At 33.7% G+C, this 24,978-nt stretch overlaps 2 protein-coding genes across 2 annotated transcripts; one reads left to right on the top strand and one right to left on the bottom strand.

The window, feature by feature from the left end:
* Nucleotides 1–7,028: 7,028 nt before the first annotated feature.
* Nucleotides 7,029–14,409, top strand: LOC126715373 (uncharacterized). The gene is made up of 3 exons (XM_050415985.1): nt 7,029–7,208; nt 11,822–12,202; nt 14,075–14,409. The coding sequence occupies exons 1-3, from the start codon at nt 7,029–7,031 to the stop codon at nt 14,177–14,179; spliced, it is 666 nt and encodes a 221-aa protein (XP_050271942.1). The 3' UTR covers nt 14,180–14,409.
* Nucleotides 14,410–17,333: 2,924 nt separating this feature from the next.
* On the bottom strand, nt 17,334–24,777 carry LOC126719948 (zinc finger CCCH domain-containing protein 14-like). The gene is made up of 3 exons (XM_050422448.1): nt 24,463–24,777; nt 22,123–22,183; nt 17,334–18,408 (listed from the first exon to the last, which is right to left on the bottom strand). Exons 1-3 carry the CDS (start codon nt 24,542–24,544, stop codon nt 17,631–17,633), a joined length of 921 nt encoding a protein of 306 aa, XP_050278405.1. The 5' UTR covers nt 24,545–24,777; the 3' UTR covers nt 17,334–17,630.
* Between the last annotated feature and the right edge of the window lie 201 nt (nt 24,778–24,978).

Raw genomic sequence — 24,978 nt, 5'->3', positions numbered from 1 at the left:
TAAAAATTATTCACTTTGAGGGAATGGGCCTGAATGACTTGTGCCCAAACGAGTTCTTTATCCTTAACGGAGGGTAGGCTTTTAGAAGGAGAGAAGAGATTAGCCTATTGGTGTATGCCTGCCATTCTACACTTTGTTTCTTTTCTCTTTTCTCTTCGTTTTGTTACTTTGATTCTTTCCCACTCTTTTCTTTTCTTTCTTAATGCTTGCTCATGTGTTGTTATAGTGATGGTGGTGTTGTAATTCTCTCATAATGGTTGCTATCGTTCTAGTGATGATACTGTGCACAATGAGGGCCCTTTATATATTACCTGTCGTGACTGATTTTACCATTTTAACTTTTAACCACTTTTGTCTAGTTTAGGGTGTTCCTCCCGACCATCCACTAGTTTATCAGCTGTTCAGCCACCACCACTTACCTATGCTGATTGTGCCACTCCCCATTACTAGACAAACAAGACTATTTTGTTTGTTTGCTCACCATGGCATTCTCTCCTGCTATTCCTCATGGCATGCATCTAGTGGTTCCAACTCATCTTTCCTTCTTTTAGATGGTAAGTCATCCCAGCAGGACATCACCCCCAAAAGAATATGAGCAGAAACCCTAGAATAGGCTTTCCCTTCTCCCCTCTGCCAGACCATACCTTCTCTTACCTCTAACCCATGACCCACCACTCCTGTATTGGCTGGGTACAGGCTGGTGGTGCCTAGGCCTTGTGTGTGCTCCACTTCCCATGTACACCAAAAGCTTGTTTGTTGCTCATGCGCCTACCGTGGTCTGGAGGCTCGTCTGTGCATTCTGCCGCTCATCCTTGACCTCTTATGGCATGAACTATTTTCTTATTTTCTATTCTTTATTAGCTTGTTCCTTTCAAGGGTTGGGCCTTGCTTGATTGTGGGTTTTCCCCCTTTCAGCCCATTCTTTGCTCCTTCCGCAATCTTGTTGCCATTCTTGCCATACCATTCTGCTATTCTTACCGTGATGTCATTTGACCCGTGCTTGCTAGGCCTCTTTAGGCCTGCTGTTTATTCTTCTCTCAATGACGTAATATGGTCATTGGACTTATAATTATGCTACTTTGGGCTTTTCTTGACCTATTATATTGCTTGTGGGCTCCTTTGTCCCATTTCTTTCTTCTTGGGCATCCTTGGCCCATTTTCTAATTTTGTATACCCATAGGCTTTTACTAACTCTTTTGGGCTTTCCTGACCTAATTACCTTATCCTTCATCCTGGGGGTTTATGGGCTTTCCATCAACTCCTTACTTTCTTACTTTATTACTTCGGGCCTGCTGCGGTCCATTCTCACTTTTCTACATTACATAACGCCCATGGGTTTACTATTTCTCTCTTCGGGTTTTTTTTAGGCCCGTTTGCTTTCCTCAAGGCCCATTTATGTACTTTATGGGCCTATGAACCATTGGTCCTGGCATTCGAGCTTAATATTTTTTCTAACAATCCACTAACTCTTCTTTGCCCACATTGCCGGGCTTCTTCCTGCTACTAGGCCTCAAAATGAGTATCAACAAAGAGACAAGAGAAATAACTTTTGAGAATAAACAATTATATAAATGTTTAACAACTCGGCTACTATAACAAGTTGCAAAATTTTTTTAAGTTTCCATACTTGGTTAAAGCTCCTTTTTGTGGGTTTAGTGTGTAAAATAGCAACTGGGACCCAATGCTAATGCTCTTAGGTGTTATTAGACCAACGTGGTTTCAAGATTTTTTTTCCCATCCTCGTAGTATTAATTACTTGAGGACAGCCCTAAACTTTCAATAAATATAGGTGGAGGGTGGGGGGGAGCTCCAAGTTGTAGGCCAGCCTAAAGGTGGTACAATTTTCTTAGGAGTTAGGACCACAAAAATGTTTAAGACCATAAAATTGTTCACCCACTTCTTGCCATAATTATAACACGGTAGTGTGATTGGCGAAAAAAAAAGGTGGGTCCATGTGATATAAGTGATGGTTAATTACGAGGAGTGGGATAACAATACAACATTACATTGTTTAGGAAGGTGATGAGATTAAGAATTTTTTTTTTTTTTTTTTAAGAGTTTCAACCTATGGCGTTCGCTTCTGATAATGGTTCTTTATTATCAGAACAAGACACCAATTGAATTTTTGTGTAAGTGGGAATTGAATAAAATAAACCAAAAATTTTAATGTCACATAATCGTAATGTGCATCATATCAAGAGCACATCATGGAAGCCACAAACACCTTCACCAAATTCCTTTACCACAAATATGTCAATGGGGTTTAACTTCAGTACTTCACTAGCCTTTAAGTTCATTTTGGCCTCGTCAGCTATGTTCATTATGAGGAGTGAGTGCAAAATTCAGGATTCAAAAGTGGTTTGTAAATTTGTATATCTCGAAGCAATGGTCTGTGCTTCTTGTGATATTTGTATTGTTTAATAGGCTCTGTAATAATGACCCAGTACTAAATAGTAATGATATAAACTCTATGCCCCATTTCAGAGCCCAACCTTCCCCTTCTTGGGCCGAACACTAAAAATCACCTTTACACCAGAGCCCAGAAGTCCCACACCTGATGGGTTATTGTATTTCTTCATAAAAAAAATACTATCACACGTAATATTGGTTGATAGCTCCAGATATTTATAAATATGAAATATATATAAATTATAATTAGTAAAATAAGCGTACTCTATGTACTTATTGTCCATTGTACATAGTTTTTTTTTTTTTTTTTTTTTTTTAATGAACAAAGTTTAACTACAAAATTAGTTGTAGTTTTATGCTACAATCTTACTCAATATTTTTTTATTTGAGGTAAATTTTGACAAATCCACTATTGGATTACATCTTTTTTTCTTATATCTTCCATACTTGAAAATTTTCTAGAAAATTAAAAATCAATAACTATGTTATCAATAAATTGTTTAAATTGCAAGTTTTTGTAGATTAAAATTATGCATAAAATATAAGCTTATAGATCATATAGTAAATAATATCTGATTGACACAAAATTTGACATGAATATTAAAAGCGTAAAGAACATACAATTCAACGATTATATTTTTAAAATATATAGTAATGTTTATTTTATTAAGTAAGGTTGTATCTTTATACTACAACCAATTTTGTAGTTATAATTTTTTTTAATTAAAAAACAAAAAGAAAGACTAGGTTTACTCATCTTCTTTTAAGATTCATGTTATCTCCTCTATTCCCTCTTGGGTTTTCTCTCAAGACTAAGATGGATTGGAACCCATTCTCTATTTATTTTTTCTCTAATATATCATCATTATTCGAAAGAAAAAAAAAAGATATTTTTTAATTATTAAAAATAAAAAAAATAAATAAATAATAACTAGGTCCACTCCCATTCTTTTAAGATTAAGAATTTGAAGGTATCCATTCTAACCAATGTCAAATAGCCACATATGGAATTTATTACTCTTTTTCTTTTTTAAGAACAAGGGTTTTCAAGGTTATTTGAGCACCTGACTATTCCCTCAAGTTTATGCAATACTTCCGTCTCATACACACTACGTATAACAATGTGAAATCCCTAAGAGTAGCTTCAAGTTGCTTGCTAGAGGTTTTGAATCTAGATTCTCATGGATATTGAGAAGCCTTAAGAACCACTAAGACAACCTTTTATTAGAGTTTGAAATTTATTACTCCGAATGGGACAATTATCTTTATTTTATTAGCTTTCATTAATTAATATTTAATAATAATTAAAGCAATTATTTTTTCTTAATTAGGAAGATTTTCTTGTCATGGAGAAATTATTAAAATTAATTGTCTCCCTAGTGCAACTCCCCTATCCTTTCGGGCAGGCGGCAGCCTCTCCAATGGGTTCACATAGGGTCGGCGCCTTCCTATGAGAGGCGAAAACAGTTTGTTCTATGGACTTTTTCTTTGTTTGAAAATCATTCGGTGGAGTATTCTTGCCAAATTAGGAGCATATTGTATTTTTTATTAGTCTAAAAAGAATTCATTATATACTGAGTGCTAGCAAGTCATCATTCATAGTTCTACTTAGACTACTTTGTTTTATTTAATCATGTGATTATAAGTCATGGACATTTGTTAAACATGTTAATAAGTCAATTTTCCTTTTCGTCCAATTTCATAATTTCACTTTATATTTATAAAGAGAAGTGTTACATTCACATCAATTTTAGAATAAACCCTATATGATAAAATTGTTACTGGTTCTAATTTGAATTTACTATTAAAATTATTTTTTTACCAATGAATAATAACTTGCCACTTAGAATTTGTTATGAAAGTATTGTGAATATAACATTTCTCATTTATAATAAAATGTTTTAAATTTATATATATATATATATAGAGAGAGAGAGAGAGAGAGAGAGAGAGAGAGAGAGAGAGAGAGAGAGAGAGAGAGAGAGAGAGAGAGAGAGAGAGAGAGAGAGAGAGACGAAAACTTGAACAGCCACTTATCATATAAATTATAATTTTTGTAAGGACCTGATTTAGGCTCCTAGCCCAACGGGTATATGGACTTAAGCCCAAAATAATAAATTTGTAGAGAATGAGTTAGAAAACGGAGTTCTAATGAATCAGATAATAGAACAATAGATTTTGATGACAAAGAGAGGAAGATAACAGAAGTTTACTAAGGAAAAGCGTCCTCGGATTAGTCCGAGGAGACTGATTCTTAAATATTGCTTAAGGCTTTGTTACAGGTCTTGTCCCTCTGTTGCTATGGTGTTTTTCTCTTTTCTTCTTCCATCCTCCACTATCAGGGTTTCTCCTCTATTTTATACTATCCTCTTTCTTTTATTTCCACCGTCCACGTGTAGATTTAGATTGATAGTGCTGATACTTGTCCCATCAGCCCCTTCCTAAAGTCTTTGGGAGTAGCTGTAAGGCTAAAAGGCACAGTTCAGTTAGCTATAGAGCATTCAATGCGATGGTAACAATTTTTTCTTAAATATTTCAAGGCCTTCCTTTGTCCTATTCCTTCTTAATACTTATCATTTTCCATGGAATGGTCCGGAATGTTACTCTTGATGACAGACCATACCCTCTCTCCTCGGCCTTGCCCAGCCAAGGAGGGATTCTTTCTCAGACCACCCCCGGGGTGGCTCTAATCGGAGTTCATTTCTTCACTTACTAACATAGACCCTTCTGAGAGTGTTTATCCGTCCTCGAATTGGGCCCCTAGCCCAATATATACATAGTTATGGGCTCCCTGGCCTTTCACCCCCACAATTTCCATGTAATCATGTATATCCTTGCCTTCTCAACATAATTACTTCAGTCACAACATGGGGTTGACCACGTACTATACCACATTCCAAATCAGACAAATACTACCTATTACAAGGTTGCCAAACAAGAAAATATGTGATCAATTACTAAGGAGCTTATAACTCAAAAACTTAGGCGTTATACATTTCAATGAATTCTTATCCATTAAATTGATTTTATGATTCTAATACCCCTAAGAGCGTGGATTAGAATTTAAATTTTTGCACTTTGAAAGCATTGTGCGACTGTATACTAAGTCTTAAATTAGATCCACTCTAAGTTGATTTGAACTTTATAAGATACTACTCATATTATTATTAGTCATTTTAGATATAGTATTGATGTGACTATTACTTTCTTGGATCATAGCAAATGAACTTGAAATAAATATTTAAAGATTTAAGTGAGGGAAATTGTAATATCCAAACTATGTAGATTAGTGTAAATTTAGGACTAATGGAGTCACACATTAAACATACACTAGATCGATGTAAGCCATATGAGCAATAATTACATTTCATATTTTATAATACGAATCAAATTTTAGAAAAAAGAATGAATTGCTGTTGGACAATCCTGATCAAATATTTTCAATCTATCAAATGGTAATCCAGTTTATCACATATTATTTTCAATTTTGTATAATTTCTTTGGTAGTATATAGTATATAACATTAATATAATAATAATAATTATTATTATTATTATTATTATTATTATTTATTTTTGATTTTAGACCTTCCATATAAAGATTCTTGCCTAACCCCTATAAAATTTGGACCTCTCATTTTCATTTAGGTCATACCATCACAAGTGTGAGACTATTGACATTGCTAGCAAGAAAATACCATAGTTGGTTCTCTCTCTCTCTCTCTCTCTCTCTCTCTCTCTCTCGTCCGTGTGATTCTGCCAGTATATATAATATTTGTATCTGCATGTGGTGGTGAATAATGTTGTTTATAGCACACTGGTGTTGATCTATCATCCATAGATCAACATCTGTATTACCGATTTTGATTCCCTCTGTTATAGGGAGCTCAATTGGTCATGCTTTCAGTCTTCTTTAGACTGCTTGCATGAACTCTGACGAACTTTATATATAAACGTTCTCATTTCTCCATGTTTTTGTGCGTGTTTTATTATTATTTTTGAGAGAGAAGTGTATGTTATGTAGTAAACTTATCTATCTATTATACAATTTTTTTATTAGTATATAATATACTTTTTTCCTCCGATTCTTATTCATGGCTCTACATGTTCACGTTTATCATGTATATAGGAACTAGATCTCTCTCTCTCTCTCTCTCTCTCTCTCTCTCTCTCTCTAAAGGAATTTTGAAATGAGTCTGGACCATTGATCTACCAAAGCTGGATCGATGAATGGATTATTGGTCTTCATCGAAAACCCAAATTACCATATGTGTTCAAGTCTCTATCTCCCTCTCAATGATGATTTTTTGTTAGTTACCTCATGAAAGTGTTGTCCATTTGTAATTTGTGTCAGCCTTCCAGGTCATATTGTGTTTTCATAAAGTGTTTCGGTTTCATTCTCTCATACAAGCCAAATCCTGATCTTCAATCTCTCTCTCTCGTGTGTGTATGTGTGAAGGGCGGGTTGGTGGGTGTAGTACTAATTTCCTTAATGACCAAATTCTTTCTCTAACATTGTTTTTCTTTTCTTATTTTTTTTGATGATTTGCATGGACACAGGTCGATCTCTTTAATTTGCTCTCAAAGCTTGACTAGGATCTTGTTCTTAGCAATCAAGCAATGGCTCCCCAATCATTCAATCAGGCATATGCAGTGAATAGAAATGTTGGATATTCCAACCCATCAAGAAACCAGCAGGTGGACCTCACTCTCAGGCTTGGATCATTCCAATTTGCTAATCCTATTCCCATGAACCCTCAATATGCCCAACCCAATTACTTCACTGGCCCTCACACTCAGGTTCTCCTATACTTTGTTCTTGCTACAAATTAGATTTAGGTAGCTTATTTTGGTGATTGCTTCTAGGGCTAATGCTTAATAAGCCATGATCGGCCCGGTATTAATTGTTAAACCTTGTTTGTTTTGTTAATTATGTCATGATGATAATTGATAAATGGGTTTTCATGTGAATAGGAATATATTTTGAGAATTTAATTATGAACCTGAAATTATTTTAAAGAAAAAATTCAATTTTTGTTGGAATTTTTATATCAAGGTGTGTGTCTATATATATATAATTATTTTCATGTTTATAAGTCACTTCCTATAAGCAACAAGACCAAAATGATCTCATTCTTTGATTTTTATGAAAAACTCTAAATTTTCTTAAGATTATCATCACGATTGTCTTCATAATCATGACCTTCATTAATTATAATCAAATTTTTTTTTTCATTCTCATCATCATCTAAATTGTATTGTTACTTGTGTGCATCCACATTTTTTGCTTGAAGACATTCTTTTAAATATGGGTTTTTTTTTTTAAATAAAAAAATTCTATACCATTGGTTTTTATTTTTGTGTCCCCTCAAGTATGAAGCTATGGAATGACAAAGATTGGTTATCATTATTATTACTATTACAAATACAGTATTCTAAAAAAAAATTGAATATGTTTTTAAAGTAACTAGATGTAATTTTTTTGAATAGTAATGGAAGCAGCAAAAATAGCTCTGGAACCAACCATACCTTTGGTATCGTCAATATGGTTTTATTGTTGCAAAAATAAATTAATATTCTATTTTTTCACCTAATTAAGATTAACATCGTCTAAAGTTCTTAAAATAATTATACTGCAGATTATTAAAATTCTATTAAATTTTGTCATGTCACTAGCTAACATGTAACATAGAAACAAATCGGTTAAACTAGCCAAACAACAACACTATGCCTCAGGTCAATTCATAGAAGGTGTGGACTAGGGATATGCCTTGATTTTAATTTATTTATTTGGGAATTGTATATCGTATAATCCTATAGCAAATAAAAAATTAAAGTGGGCTCTAGTTAGTTCAATTAGTAAAATCTTTTATAGTAGAATAAGAAATCCGAGGTTTAATCTCCGCTTACACTAAAAACTAATTGATGTCTTAGTCTAATGATAAAGAAATAAAAAAATTATTATTAGGAGTGAACGTCATAAATATGAATGAAGTGTATTAATTACACTTTTTAATAGTAAACAATTGATAATCAATCCTTAACCATTATAGTATTTTTTTTTTTTCCCTTGGGCTTATTGTGAACATGATCATTATTATCAATACCATTTTAATTACCATCAGTCTACTTTTTAAAGGCACTTACAAATTATATACCACTAAATTATTTTCAAAATTTTTTATTATGTTCTTAGATAAAAAATAACAATAAAATCATATGATGTTTCAAATTCGTTAATTAAGTTGAACTAATAATTTTATTTAACAAGCATAGGTAGTTTTTTTTTTTTTTTTTTTTTTTTTTTTTTTTTTTTGAGAAACCAAACTATTTTATTAACTCAATAAAGGAAAATTAAGGTACTTTTTTTTTTTTTTTGAGAAGGAGAAGATTAAGGTACATGAAAATCAAGCATAGGTAGTAAATATGCATACTATATGATATATTGTAAAAAGTTTTTTTTTTTTTTAATTACAACACATATTAAATGTTTTCCGTATTATATCTGTACCAAAAATATATTTCAATTTCGTTATTCTTTCCGATACTAATATTATTTATTTCACCAAGATTTGTTTTTATATATGACAATAAAATTCTTAAAATCAATATTTCATAGTTTCATACTTTACAATATATCTATATTAAACATCAAAATTCTTATATCTTTATTATGATTTTGATTTTTTTTTTTCTTTGTCATATAAAGGAATTTTTTTTTTTTTTTTTATAATAATTTGGGTGATCATAATGTCCTATATATTATATAATATGTATTTTTTATATTAGATTCTAAATTAGCAAAAGACATATCATTTTAAATTATTTTAATATGAGACATTAAATAACTTTATTTTCTATTTTACTTGAAAAAAAACCAAAAAATGAAAAATATAAACTATATATATATTAAGTGTGGGGCCCAATGATTTATGGGCCCGGCCCGCTTGCTCATGGGGAGTCCACAGGCCCAAGCCGAAGAAGGCCATGGCCCAAGCTCAAAAGTGAGAAGCACAAAAGGGCCCGGAGATATGGCCAAGGACAGCTTAGTCCTCGGCAGACCCAAAGTCTCACTGATGAAAGTAGTATACTAGCAAACTTTAAAGATCAAAAAATATCTCAGGGAAGTTGTCCTTAATACCCTTCATTGATAAGACTCTGCACCTAACAAAACTGGATTCTTAGGCTTTATTAATCATCCCCAACAATTCCAGGATTAGACTGACGGGACAAATATCAGTCCTGGAAAAATTGACCCTACACGTGGACGAGGGACAGCGAACGTAGGCTAGTATAAAAGAAAAGGTAAACTAATCAGAAAAAAAACCCCCATCTCACTTCCTGGGAAAGACTCCAGGGATGAGAATGCCCGGACCATATATGTACATCACCACGAAAAACCTACCGCCGGGTAACCGAAGAAAGGCATTAGTGCTCCTCAGACATGATCCGAGGAGTCCAATCCCTCAAGTTACAAAGTTGTAGGGCTTGGATATCCAGGCTGAAGCCTTTTTCTTATCTGAGTTTCCCCAAAGTCCGGTTTGGATCAACGCCCCGTGACCAAACGCTAGCCTTTCAAGCCCACTCTCTACAAATCTTATTGTGAGGGATCCTTCACGTGCGAGCCCAACGTCATTATTGGGCCGTTTGAGAATCGTGTCCCTACATTAAGTTTCTTCCTGCATATACTTGAACCCTGGACTTGGGTACGTGGTAGTTATATTAAATTTAACTAGTTGGTTTTTGATATCTTATGAAAATTATCCTAAGATAACATTAATCATGCTTCAAAATTGGAATATAATAAATTAATTAATTATTTTCATTTTTATGCTGAACTTTAAAACATTTTTTAAAATCTTGAACTAAATGAAAGGCATATTTATATCTATTTCTTATAGCATATATTATTTTTTATATATTACTACCTATGCTAACAACTGATAATTAGCCCTTGATCAATTTGAGAATCACCTTATCTTCCTTGTACACTACCCAAAAAAAAATTCAACTATATATTACTTTCGTGTTTGTATGTTCTAATAAAGTATTACTTGTTTCCTTAACAAAAAAAAATTTACAATCTTAGTATTCCATATGGATTAAGTGTAAACTTAATTATATGTTTATAAGCTTTTGAGCACCCTCTCATTACAAGCTGATTTTTAAGGGTGAGTTTTACTCATAAGTTCCTAACATTCATCATATGCCCATCTTACCATTTCATTTCAACTCTTAATAGACGTTGATAACAATAATAGCACAAGTTAAAAAATAAAATATAAATTCTTAAAAAGACTTCCAACTAAAATGGAATTTAAATGGCTAGTATGCTCTTTACATCTTTCTCAAAATTTATTAATAAGACTTATTGGTGGCTCCAAGATTTTTTTTAGGGGAGTCAGTAAGAAGATACATCTTAGGAACATATTAATTATTATTATTAAGTGAATTTTAATTATTATTGCTTAAATTACTTTTATCTATTAGTTTATGACGATTATATGTTTACATTGTATTATCAATGTAAGATTTACATTGTAAACAATTATATTGTACATATTTGCCTAGAATCAATGTAGGATTTACATTATAGATAAGATAATTATACTATACACAATTGCCAAAAAAATATACAATATTGTACATATTTATTTAGAAACAATGTAAATATTATATTGATAGTACAATGTAAACTATGAGTTTTCCATAAGTTTATTTCAAATTTGTTAAGAGCTAAATGAGTTTTTTTTTTTAGATTTAAGATGAAAAAAAAAATACTTTTGTTGTTGGGCTTACTATTTCCCCCAGATTTTAAATAAAATTGGTTTGTTGTTGGTCTTTTTTTTTTTTTTTGTGTTTGTTTAAAAAAACAAAAATATTGTTACGAAAATTATATTTAAGCTTATTTCAAGTGGGTTAAAAAAAAATTAAGATCAAAGTGTTCAAAATTTTGTTTTAAGAGAGTAAAAAAAAAAAAAAAAAAAAAGTGTATATATATAATTGCCAGCTCAGGGGGTTCATTTGAACCCCCTGAACTGTACATGTCGCCGCATTATAGTTCAAATTTAATTAAGGTAATGATCCCATAAAGCATGCATATGTCCCCCTTTATTAGATTATTATTATTTTTCTGTAAAAGAGGGAGACGGGAATTGACGGATACTTCTTAAATAATGTTGAATATATAGTTGTACACTTAAAGAAACTTTTTGTTTTGTTTTTTTATTTTATTTTATAAGAATTAATCTTGTTTCTTAATGTGAAATTCATTTTTAGTTTCCCAGAAATCAGCCACAATTTGTCTCAACTCTTACATTATTGTAAATCATCCCAATGTGAAATGCATCCAACTTCTACATTGTCCTATGGATTCAAAATGGGCATTCTTGTTTTACACTTAATTAAAACAGGCACAATATCACAATGGCATGGTTTATGGGGGAAGCAACACTCGAGGACAAGCCTCCAACACTCCCCGTGTTCCATACTCGACACAAGCGAGGATCATGGGAAACCATTTCATGAAAAATTCAAATGGGCAAAGTCAGATTGCTGTTGCTGTTGGGGGAGTTCATCATCACATCTACAACTTCATCCCTCCAATGCAGCAAATGAATGAGTACACACTGCTCAATCCCTCTTCTAGGAGAAGCAATGGCAGCTCGTCTTCACGTAAGAGGAGCTCACGCAAACGTGAGGTGAATTACAATGACCTGAATAAGAGGTGTACAAACTATAACTGCGGCGTCAATAATACCCCAATGTGGCGCAAAGGTCCTCTTGGTCCTAAGGTATGTTCTCTTATTTGATGATAAAATATTTTACCAATCTAACTAATTAAAACATACAACTACAAGCATGCATATATTTTATCTTTGGTGAAACATGATGATTATTCCTATTTAATATTACCCCATAATCAACCACATCCCATCAAAATTTTCCCTCAGCCCACCATCAGTCATCCAATGGTCTAATGTTAAATATAAAATCCAATTCTTTTTCTTTAACACCACCGTATCCAACACCACCATGAGCCACCACCTCTTACACAACCCTAACATTTACCTCCACTACACATAATCCCTTCACCTATCAACCAAAAAAATCCATGACCAAAGCCGATCTCCTCCATAACACCATCGGCATATTATCGCAATGAAAACACTCACATGTCAAATCCATGCAATATCACTTCGAAATTGTATACTCAAATCATCTTTTTCCCTTATAATAACCTAGAAAGGGTAGGAAGCGACAAATAGGTCTGCAAAATAAAAAATGTAAACCATATGAAAACACCAAACACATTTTCATAAAGGAAAACCCAAGCAAGTAGAAAAACCTTTCTATGGTATCACCTCTCAAATCTCCATTAATGAATAGTTGTAATATACGGCTACAACAAATAACCAGTAAGTCTAAGTTACCTAGTATGCGTTTGGGAAGCGCGAAACACACGGGTTGCGTTTCAACAGTTTTTTTTTTTTTTTTTTAGCCGAAATGTTTGACTTTTCCCTTGAACAGTGTACATCGTGCACTGTTCACGGACCTACAAATTTCATTTTTCAACAATTTTTTCATTAAAAATGGGTCCTACGGTACTATTCACATATTTAAAAATTATTTTACTACAGTATTTTTCAGTTTTAAGTTTCAGTTGCTTCTAGAATCTATGAATTGAGTGACCAATGGTAAGTCACCAAATATCCTTGGATTTAAGGTTTGCTTCAATGGTTTCCACACCAATCAACTCTCTAACACTCAAATATGGTGAAGAGTGTGATGGTTAAAATCTCTTCTCTAAGATATGCCACCAATGAGAGGGAAGAAGAAGAGAGAATGGTAGAGATTTACTCTAAGCCCATGGCTTCTCTCTCACAAAGGAATGAGCAAGAAATTGCTCTCTTAAGGCACTACAAGATGGTTTTCTTATGTTTCTCACGTTCTACATGTAGAATATGTGAGCTTTGACTTATATGACTGAGTTGTCCAGTGGATCAAAATGTTGTGTTGGACATCCGTCTTTAAGCCAGTCATGAGCAAGTTGCAAGTTGCATACTACAAAGATTCCTCCTTTATCTACCACATGTCTATATTGTGGTCTAGGTATGTCGCGAGTAGGTCGCAAGTTCTTCTTCCAGCAACTTTGACTGTCTTTGACCAGGGCCCAATACATTTTATCCAATTACATTGCAATTCTCCCAAAACATTAAATAAAGCAAAATTATAAGTAAATTTGATACGGAATTAAGTCAACACAAAATATGAACTTAATATTTTTCAACCTTGCAAAACCCATAGGTTTGTTTGGGTCTGTTAAGCTAAGTTGTTTTTTTTTTTTTTTTTTTTTAAATATTCTTCAGAAAAGGGATATTAATATAATGTGTCAACATTTAATATCGTTTGACCTAAAAAGAGGATAAAGGGGTGGAATGTCAATTAGATTGCTAATTTGGGTACAATGTCATTTCTGAAATCATTATACTAAGTCTAGTTTTAGTTTTAGTGTTTTACTAGTAGTACTAATGTAATTTCCCAAAAAAAAATCAAATCATCTTTTGCTTCTTCTTCTTCTTCTTCTTCTTCTTCTTCTTTTTTGTATATATTTTCAATATTGATGCAATTTGCTAAAACTCTTTTCTTTAACTTTTTATTTTCAGAGCCTTTGCAATGCTTGTGGGATCCGGTATAGAAAGGAAGAAGAGAAAAAGAAAGCTGCTAAGGCGGCTGTCGAAGACCCTTGCCCAATCCCTGATCAGGAGTGAAAGAGTTCACAAACAAGTCTCATGCTTGTAGCCTGGTTCCATAACAAACAGGTTTTGAAATTAATAATGGAAACATATGAGACACTACCATAGCTTTTCCTTTCCTAATTACCTATCAAACTATTAGGTGGCTTTCCGTTATCAACTTATAATTTCTATTTAATGGACTATGTTTTATTGTGACAATGGGTTATATCTCAGTTTTTCCCTTTCAGTGGGAGTCTGAGAAATTTTCTGGTATTTTTTTTTTACTGAATAGGATAGAAGTATGTTAATATGGGAGAAAGATTACATGTCGGGTCGTCTAAGAAAACAGCCCAACCCGTGGCATATGTAATTTACACCCTCTATGAAAACCTCTATCGTTCATTACTAGCGGGTAAAACTTTAAAGAATGAAATGGTTCTTAGTCATAGGAGAATGCTTGAAATGTTATACATTTTAATAGAGGTGTGTATGAGTCGGGTTGGGTCCGGTTTCTTAAATCCAACCTATCATAGTCGGATTGAAAAAAAAAAAAAAAAAAAAAACTTAATCCAACCCAACCCATCACAGAAGTCAAATCCAACCCAACCCAACTCACATGGATCAGGTTGGACCCATAGGTTGGACATTAAAAAAAAAAGGATTAGAATAATAAATTTATAAAATTTCCAACACAAATAACAACAAATTTACTAATCAAACCCAAGCATAGCACCAAACCAACACAAACTAATTAGTAAGTACATCAAACCAACACAAATAAAAAAAGATTTATAGATTATAAATATGTTAGTAGTTCATCAAACCAAAAGAGTAAATAATAAAATCCAACCCAACCCGACTTGCTGACCCGCACCCAATCCAACCCACTGTAAAAAGTAGTTGGAAATCCAACCCAACCCAACCTACCAACCCCTAAAAATCGACCCAATCCAGTGGGTTGGATTAAATTAGATTGATTTTAACAAATCAGTAAGCTGAATGCATATCCCTATAGTTTACCATAAATCAGTTACACATTTGTGTGTTGACTAACCATAAACTCTCTTCTGCCAATTTGGTGCACCAATTATGCATCACATATTACACAGCACCACTATAAATTGTCACACCAATTTTTTTTTTTTTTTTTTTTTTGAAGAGATAAATTTATTGAAGAAACACTCGCAAAACAAAGAAACACAGGAAGAAAACATGCTTAACAATCTTTGCTCTGCCTTTTTTTTTTTTTTTTTTTTTGAGAGGATCATCTTTGCTCTACCTAAAACAACAAATTGCAAACAGAAACCAGTAAAGACAACACCTTTGGAGTAGAAGTTTAGAACCAACAGACATGAGTGTAATAAACAAACAAAACTAACTCAGGGAAGACTAATAAACCTCACTCAAGCTTTCTTTGTTAAGATTGAAAATTTGAAATTGTAACTCCCCGGCCCTACACAAGCTCTGTTCAACACAGAGTTCTTGAAACTGTAAAGTGCTTCAATTCTTGTTCTTACATCCCATTTGGTGGCTTGCACTCTCATTTTTCACCATTCCTCCACGAATTCTGGAATTCCTCTGACCACAAATGATAGACCGATACACCCCAAGCTAGCTCACCTAACAGGTTACTCCACTTAGTGTCAGGGCATCTAACTAGACACCAATTCATAACTTCTTTTCACATCCTCCTTGAGAAACTACATTTGTTATGACCAAGAATACCGTACTAGTAACAAAAGTTTAGGGAGTCTCTTATTTGAAAGAGACCCAAACAAATTGGGATCTCCTATCTGTACACATTTGCCCTGTTAAAGAGGGATTGTAACATCCAGTTCTCACCCTGAACCCCAGCCTATTTCGTCCTCCAGCACATTTATCACTTCCGATTTTCCCTGGGAAGCACCAAACTCTACAACCTCGGCTGTCATCCCATTCAATGGGAGGTTGTGTAATTGAATCAAATAGGAAGCTTCTGTGACCTGCATTTCTAATAGTTGAGTTGTCCCATCAAACTCCTGTAACAAAACTAAACCATTATCAGAAGAACACGGACTATTATCAAGGTTACACGGTTACCCCATTTCTTTTTTTAATTGGAAATAAATTTTGACAAATACAAAATTTCATTTTCTTCTTATCTCTACCATATTTGTAAGATAATATGATTTAGATCAATAACTATCTTATTTATAAAATGTTTAGATTTCAAGTTTTTGTAATGTAAAATTATGCGTAAAAAATGAGTTCATAAATCGATTACTAGTATATAATTATATATTTGATTGGCACGAAATTTGACTTGTATTAACTATTAAGAACAAAAAGAGCATATAATCTAATAATAGTTTTTTCATAATATATTTTTATATAAGAATATAGTGGAGGAGGAGAAGTCGGGTTCAAACCACAAACATAGAACACTGAAACTATCAATTAAATCTCAAAATTTTCAAAACATTATCTCAATACAAAGTGTTTTTATGTGATGTAAAATTATTTAAAACTACACAACATGTAACTTTATCGTAACATAATGCGTGTAATTCATGTATGCATATAACAATGCGTATTAAGCCCAAAAGTATGATGCTTTACATTTTCTTTTCTTTTCTTTTTTTTGGTACAGACTGAAACATTAATACAATAAAGAATCTCCAATGCAACCCAATATTTTATCATGTTACAAAGAAAGTATTAGTACTGATTTAAGAAGCAAAACAATAGGCTTGTGTTTTGGGGATTGATTATAAACTAAAATCTAACTTTAAACTTTTTAAAATTAGCTGTTTATCTCATATTATGCAATTAAGCCACTGAAAATAGGTAATTCTCAAATGAATTCTCAAAGGAACATGCATACCAACCAAAATTAACAACTATATATACACAAGTGGTCATACCCATCTTCGGCTAGATCATTCCTAGCCCATATACCAATTGCGTGATGAATTAGACCCAGAACCTCCGAGTTTACATCACATCCCCAAACCAACCAAGGGAGGGAATCGACAATTAAAAAGCAAAAAATAAGGAAAACCTCTGAGTTTACATCACATCCCCAAACCAAGGGAGGGAATTGACAATTATAAAGCAAAAATAAGGAAAGAGAGAGTTATAAAGCAAAAAAATGGAAAAATGTAGGGCCTCAAAAGATGACACAAATGCACCGACCGAAGCCCATCCGTTGTGGCTGAATACTACCTGCAAACAAGCCAGGTGTCTGTGATTGGAGCTTGAGGCTTCTTATACATGTTACAGACGATGGGAAATTAAAAACACTACACCAAGATTCCGGTCATGTTAACCACGAGAGGAGTAAATCTGTCAATATAATAATATTCCAAAATATCATAAACCTAGCAAATCAGAAACAAAAAATAGAACATGAAACGAAACAAAACAAAACAAAATCTATTACAAGTGTTCGTCCTAACGACGATAGCAAGGAAACAAAGATGAGAGGTCGTCAAAGAAATGGGAGTCACATCCCTGTCTTGCGCAATTCCTCAACTCCATGTGCAAAGTGGCACCTCTCTCCAAAAGTGCAGGACCCTTTAGTGAAATTCTCACAGAGCTTGGTCTTGAAGTTGTTTGCCGGAGCCGAGGCCGTCGTCGCATGGTTCCTCATGGGAGGTCCAGAGGTTGCACGAACATTTGCAATGAGCTCTTGTACCATGGCACTGGCTTGATCGATCTGATCGAGAGTACCCTCAAGCTCAATGTTCCTCCTGGTGGGATCTGAATCATGCTCTTTTATGGAAAGCTTTGCTCCTGTCACACGGCAAATATGCTTTGAGTTCACACCATTCTTCCCAATGATGGCTCCAGTAAGTGAAGCATCTACAAGTATCTTAGCAGTGGCGGAGGTTCCGAAGCTAGCCATAGCCCGATGACTGGATTGATGATGATTGGATGGGTGAGATTCAACCCGGCCACCCATCCTGCCTGGCATAGGTCCCATTGCCCGAGGATCTTCATAGGATGGAGCAGTTGGCTTGCCAAGTTCCCACTCACCATGAGCAAAATGGCATTTATCTCCAAACTTGCATCCTTCGGCTGACTTAAACTTGTTGCACAAACGGGTCTTGACAGCTGGAGGAGATGAACCATCTGGAAATGATGGTGGAGCAGCCGAATTTCTAGCAGGTTGTGGAAGAGTTGGGTTGCCAGCAACATTCATCATCTGAGACACAACTTTGATGCCACCAGGAACATAGTGCAAGAAGTGACACGCCTCACCAAATGGGCACCCAGAAGTGCTGCATTGCAAAAGAAAATTGAATGTCATCTGTCAAAAACTAAGTACAATATATACACGCTCAGAGGATACTGTAACTACAAGCACACATTGATCAGAAAGCAAAAATTGTTAGCACAGACACAGAATGAACAAAACAATTTAAGGATACCCAACATTGAAAAAATACTGTAATTTTGCATAGGTTTAGAATGTCTAGAAATTTTATAAAATTTGATGTAACCCAATTTAGTTGGGATTATAGCTAAGTTGTGTTGCATACAGAGAGCTAAAATATCTGGCAAAGTATCAACAGAGACACCCATCACACACAGAAGCTACAGCACTTTTGTTGCCCCCAAGTTCAAGAGCATTACAAAGAAAACAGTTGACAAAGCTTGCAGAATAGACACTTTAAAGGCAAATCTATGGGCCAACTTTAGGCACCAAATGCCAACCATTTCCCACTGGACAGCAAAGCAAACAGATGCCTGCCTTGTTGCATTCCCAACAGCAATGAGGCCCTAGTGGAAATATAATTTCGATTTCATTCACATGAATGGTAAGGGGTAGAATGCTATTAAAATCTTAATATTACATTCAGCAAAACATACAATACTACATATCCATTTTCATCAAATACAAGATAGCAAGTACAAACATGCATAAAATTCAAAACCATAATTATTTATTAACAATAGGCTCTTGAAAATTAGAATGAAGAGTAAATGTTATCTATTTAATATTATATGCTTTAAACTAGTATAATCTTTTACATCAATAGCTTTCTAGATCCTCATGCATCACATGCGAAATAATACAGCATGCAGGAAGCAAACACCAGGTAACAGGAACCTAAGTCAACATCAACCAAGCAGCATAGCCAGCAGCCCAAGCTTACCTAGGAATTTAATTTAAAATCAACTTTTAAATCTTAGTATAGATGAGGATCACATCCATTTGCACAAGCACATCGCATTATGGGATAAGATTAAGTGTTTTACTTTAAGAGCTTACTGACTAAAGTAACAGGACAGTGTAAGTTTCTCAAACAGTCTACAAGCTTATTTCCTATCCAAATAATGTTCTCATTTGCCCCTAATGGATACAAGTCTTTCAAAAACATTAGTCAATTTCTCTTAAGGAAGCATGGAAACAAGGCAAAACACAATATGAACACAGAAAAAAAGCTAATCTAAAACATTTAAGACACAGACGTGATGAGAACATGACAAAGATAATTATAAAAGAAAATTTGTTTATTAAAAATAGATACACATAAATATCTTAATCAATCATCTATTACTGTCTCTTAAACACATGCATTTTCCTAATCTATTCAACAATGACAACAACAACAAAGCCTTAGTCCCAAATTTCTGGGGTCAAACTCAAGTATAACAAACATGCCATCAACTTCATAATAGAGCAATGAACTACCTATGAAATAATATAAAATTATCTCAACGCATTTAATCAATCAGCAACAGTAAGCAGACATAATCATAGGAATAAAGAAAAAAAAAGATATGCCTTAACCAAAGCATTTAATCAATGCCATATATTGTCAAGGTTGTGAAAAGTTGAACTTTAAGCACAGTAAATAGGAACTTCCAAGCGTTGAACAATATAGATTGTAATGAGAATTTATTCAAGCCCAACAGAGTAAATTTATTCAAGCCCAACAGAGTAAATTTATTCAAGCCCAACAGAGTAAAATCATAACATAATATACAGACAAGCCGCTTTAGGAATAGCATGCTTAGGAATCAAAAGTAAAATTCTACAAAATCTGAGGATTAAGACAAAACAGAAGTGAATAATTCCTTCATCAAACCATAGCTCCTGCATTACTCTTTCACAAATTTTTATTTTTTTAAAATCCAAACAAATTGTTTATAATCCTAACAACAGTATTTTATAATAAAAAAAATAAGCCATACTTCCAAGCAATGAAAACACCATTACAGCTTTGACCACTTTACAGTGTACATATTGGTATGGGATCCCTGAAAGTGTAGTAGAGAAATAAACAAGACTTAAATGTAGACTGTTTAAATGACATTCTAACAACCGAAACATCTCACCCCACTAAAATTTTGAATTCAAAACTTAGCATCTATCCTATATTGCTACATTATTGGAATCCATATGATTTTGTAAACATAAGTTTTTGAATCCACAGACTCGCTGTCTACCTTGAATTACAAGGGGAAGTAGTGTCATTTGAGCTAGAACTCATTGACATTTTGTGAAAAATGTTAAATAGAAAACCAATGCAGGACATGAGGAATAAAAAAGTCACTCCAAAAGAGGAAAATTACATGATAATTTATATAGGAAAAAGTTTGGCTACAAAATTAGTTGTAGCCTTAAGCTACAACCTTCCTTAATATCTTTTTATTGGAGGTGAATTTTGACAAATCCACCATTGGATTATATCTCCTTCTTATATCCTCCATGCTTGCAAAATTTCTAAAAAATTAAAGATCAATAGCTATGTCATCAATAAATTGTTTAAATTACAAATTTTTGAAGTTTAAAATTATGCATAAAATATAAGCTTATAGATCATAAAATAAATAATATACAATTGAAACAAAATTTGACATGTGTATTAAGAGTGTAAAGAATATGCAATTCACGGTTAGAATTTCAAAATATGTAGTAATTTTTATTTTATTGTCTTACGACCAATTTTGTAGCGAAACTTTGTCCATTTATATATTTGCCATTTTAAAAAGTATTAATTTTTAGAAAGAACCAATTCATAGAGACCAAGAGAACAATGTACTGAGCAGAATTCAAGGGCTGAAAAGGCAGCAAATCTAAAGAAAAATTCTTGAGAATCAGTCAAAATTTTTATATAATGGAGTTGACATCAACACAGCTTGGAAAACGAAATTTACATGAGAACTTTGTATATGATGATATGGCCCACTACTTCAAAGCATAAACATGTTATACACAACAGAGATGTACTACAAACAATGTGGGAAGGAAGTACAAAGCAACTCCTACTAATGATGAGCCAAGACAACATTGAAGAAAGGGGGGAAACGGCAAGCTGAAGGAGCAGCAAAATTTGAAGAAAAAAAAAGTCAATTCTTCTATTTTCTTATACTCCAGGAGAATCTGACAAAACTTTCATATGATCAGTACTAAAAAGGTGCAATAAGAGTCAACATCCAGAGAGGGGAGGGGGGAGGGGGGAGGGGGGGAGGCTGATTCATAATCATCATGCTGTGGACAAGATTAGTGTTCCAACACATTCTTCACAAATCAATTTGTGCATCGCAAATCAATTCAGTAATTTTCTTAGATAATCAGAACAAATACGGTAACCTGTACCACTGCTTTAGGTTCCAATTCACTGGTCTGCATCACACAGCTTTTACTTGTAAACATTGTATAACAAATTATATATAACAATATTATGGAGGATGACTTATGCATCCAAGATCCAACAACGGCTTTCAATTTACATATAGTCCAGCAAGTAGTTAATCGAACTGTAAGCTTGTGACCCAACTGTTTCTGTTCATAAGTCTTTCTTAACATGATTAGAACAAAGAGTACAACCTGTATCACAACTTTAACTGCCCAATTCATTAGTCCAGATAACACCAATTTTACTAGCAAAAATTGTGTAATAATGTTTGTTATAACTTATAAAGATTAGCAGTAGATGAAATTGTATTTAGAATATTTATTTTAGATAGGTTAAGATTAGAACCTGAAAAACTTTGTGCAAGGCTTCGATTTGCTTCCTATACCAGTTGGAAAGGACTCCATTTCTGTTGAAGAACATTAATTCATTTCCCTCAGTTAAAATTTCAGTGAGTTATTAAATCTTTGAAGTTTAGGCAATATGTAATATCATATACCATATAGCATTTTTTATCACCATGGAGAATACGCTGTTTCATAAGTAAAAGGATTGTGTTTATTTGATACATGATAATAATAGTACCAATCCCATTGAAAAGTTTAGATAGTGGAAGAAAAATCCAACAGAGGAAGACATCTGTCCTACTTTTTTTTTTTTTTAGTAAGACCTCCATCTCTCACCAAACTACATTTTTGGTTAAAACGGACCAGAAAAGAAAAGGATACTTAAACCTTTTGTTTTACAATCTATTGGTTCCCAAGAAAACCGGATAATAGTCAACAACTAAATCTTTAAGAGCAGCTTGTTGAAGCAAAGTTGAATTTCCTTTTCTCCTAGGAACTAAATTGTAGATAATTTAAGATTTAAGATTTATTTTCCTTTGGTTTTCATCTTTCTCAGTGGATAACACATTAATTGTCACTGGTTTGCAAAACTCAACCAAACCTATGAAAGATGATTTTAAGAAAAAAGAACTGTTACATACAAGCAGAAAATAATCGCTTGGATAGAGGCGAGAATAGCTAACATCGGCATGTGTAACATCCAATCAAACTTTTGGAAACTGAATTATCAAACTATGTACATACATATAAATAAAAATGAATGTTGAACAAAATACTAATCAAACTGCAGACTAAAGCAGCCAGCAAAAAATCTTCCTTTTCAAATATATTGCTTTACAAGGAACACCCACTGAGGAAATACACCACCATCAGTCAGGTTACCATAGACTAATCACTGCTATTGATAAATAATCAAGTATCTACATTAGCACGTTAAAGAAGCAATACGTAACATTAGGAAAACACACCATCCAGTTGACAGCCAAGGAGAGTCAATTGAAATTACCAACACAACCTAAAACAAGACACATAAAATCTCAACCAGCATAGTCAAAGACGAGCTGGAAACTTGCCTAGGCGCTCAGGCAAGCCAAGGAGGCGAGATGCCTTTGAAGCCTTGAGATGAAGCAATCTTTAGTATGGCGTTCATGGTTCACCTAGACTTTAAAGGCGAACGCCTTGAACAGAGTATTAGGCACTTGAGGCGAAAGCCTCAATGAAATTCAGCCCAAAAAATGCAGTTTTGTAATTTGGCAAAAATAAAATCACTCTTTACATAAATTCAAGTTAAGGGTGTCTCTTTGTCTTGCTTTCTTCTCTCTCTCACCTCTCTTTCTTTATGCATCAATTTAGAAATAGTCCTTTTAAATTTCAATCATAAGATTTTTTAGCTTTGACGATTATGCTCATTTTTGTTTTTTGAAAAATTTTGATAAAATTGTTGTAAAGAGCCTCCTACCAGTCTAGAAAATTCAAATCGTGTCCAATATGCATTGGATACATATGATTTGAGTTTATAGAACCATATTTAGAATTCAGCACCTCACTTTACTCAGGCAAGCAACTATTTGGTGCCACAGGCCTCAGGTGATGCAAAGACTAGGAACCTCAAGGCCACCACTAAGCTCAAGAACAGAGAAAGCATAATCAGTGGGCTTCACAAACACAATCCATTATGAACACAAACATTCCCAGCCAATACTTCACTTTAATGCCATAAACACATACATAAAACACCAAAGACACAAGAACCCCCAAATCTTGAAGTAACCTTGTACTTGTAAACAAAATACCCCCGAAAACATTCATCAATTGCACCAAAATGCTACACAAATTGCTTGCAATCAAAGCAGAGTAAAAATTTCTATTCTAATGTTTCCAGTTATTTATATTCCAACTGATAACTGAAATTCTATTTCCAAAGACACAAAATACTGAAAACACAAATTTGATTCTCTCAAAAAAAAAAAAAAAAAGCAGGAAAGCAATACTATAAAAGAAGCCGTTTCACTTCCAATCAAGCTTACAACATATGATTCGTTCTTTAAATTTTCTTTGGTTCCAATTCAAGTAATAAAAACCCTATGAATCGTATTTCTCAGCAACCAAACGGAGCTTAAGATTCAAAACTTTACTATTCATATAATTTTTTTTCAAATTCAACCACACTCACTCGCTATCCAAATCAAGCACAACCATAGCAGTAACACAAAACAAAAAAAAAAACCCTAACTTTGAGCACACAGAAATAAAGGCAGAACTATTTCTATTGTCTATACGTAATAGAGTAGAAGAAAAATGTGTTTGCGAGTGTAAGTAGAAGAGCAATGTGAAGGCATACCTGGCTTAGATTTCTTGAAGCCGCCATTGCCATTCAAAGCAGCTTCGGGCCTAAATCTTTTACGACCACCGCCATACTCCATCGCACACCGAGATCCCTGCTTTTTTTTTCCCCCCCCCAAAGAACCACGCGCCGGAGAATGAATACGAGCGAGAGAAACGAAGACGCGAGAAAGTGCGAGAAAATCCGAAGAGAGCAAACCCTAAGAGAGAGAAAACTAGGGCTCGAGCGAGGAGAGAGAGAGAGAAAAAAAAACGAAAAGGCGGGGTTTCGATTCGAGACAGACAGAGAGAGATATCGTAAATGAAGAGGCGGAATTGAAAATAAGGTTTAAATGTGGTTGATAATTTTTGCAAAAACAAAATCGGAGCGGCGAGACTATCACGTGACCTAGCCCACATATCCAAATGATGTCAGCTCAGGTTTTTTTTTTTTTTTTTTTTTAGAATACTGAACACATATCTAAAACTGGACGTATGTTTGAATCTTATCTTGTCTGATGCAAAAGACACTCTA

The sequence above is a fragment of the Quercus robur genome, chromosome 1, assembly GCF_932294415.1.
Source record: "Quercus robur chromosome 1, dhQueRobu3.1, whole genome shotgun sequence".
In the NCBI taxonomy this organism is placed as follows: domain Eukaryota; kingdom Viridiplantae; phylum Streptophyta; class Magnoliopsida; order Fagales; family Fagaceae; genus Quercus; species Quercus robur.
Note: the sequence above shows the minus strand (reverse complement) of the source record. Positions and strands in the feature narration are given on the sequence as shown.

What these genes read in the sequence shown, in the direction of transcription:
- LOC126715373 (XM_050415985.1), top strand. Translation starts at nt 7,029, where the DNA reads ATGGCTCCCCAATCATTCAATCAGGCATATGCAGTGAATAGAAATGTT. An exon ending in TCACTGGCCCTCACACTCAG is followed by an intron (nt 7,209 to 11,821) that starts GTTCTCCTATAC and finishes TAATTAAAACAG; the next exon opens with GCACAATATCACAATGGCAT. An exon ending in AAGGTCCTCTTGGTCCTAAG is followed by an intron (nt 12,203 to 14,074) that starts GTATGTTCTCTT and finishes TTTTATTTTCAG; the next exon opens with AGCCTTTGCAATGCTTGTGG.
- LOC126719948 (XM_050422448.1), bottom strand. Translation starts at nt 24,544, where the DNA reads ATGGAGTATGGCGGTGGTCGTAAAAGATTTAGGCCCGAAGCTGCTTTG. An exon ending in CTTCAAGAAATCTAAGCCAG is followed by an intron (nt 22,184 to 24,462) that starts GTATGCCTTCAC and finishes GTTCTTCAACAG; the next exon opens with AAATGGAGTCCTTTCCAACT. An exon ending in CCTTGCACAAAGTTTTTCAG is followed by an intron (nt 18,409 to 22,122) that starts GTTCTAATCTTA and finishes TTTGCAATGCAG; the next exon opens with CACTTCTGGGTGCCCATTTG.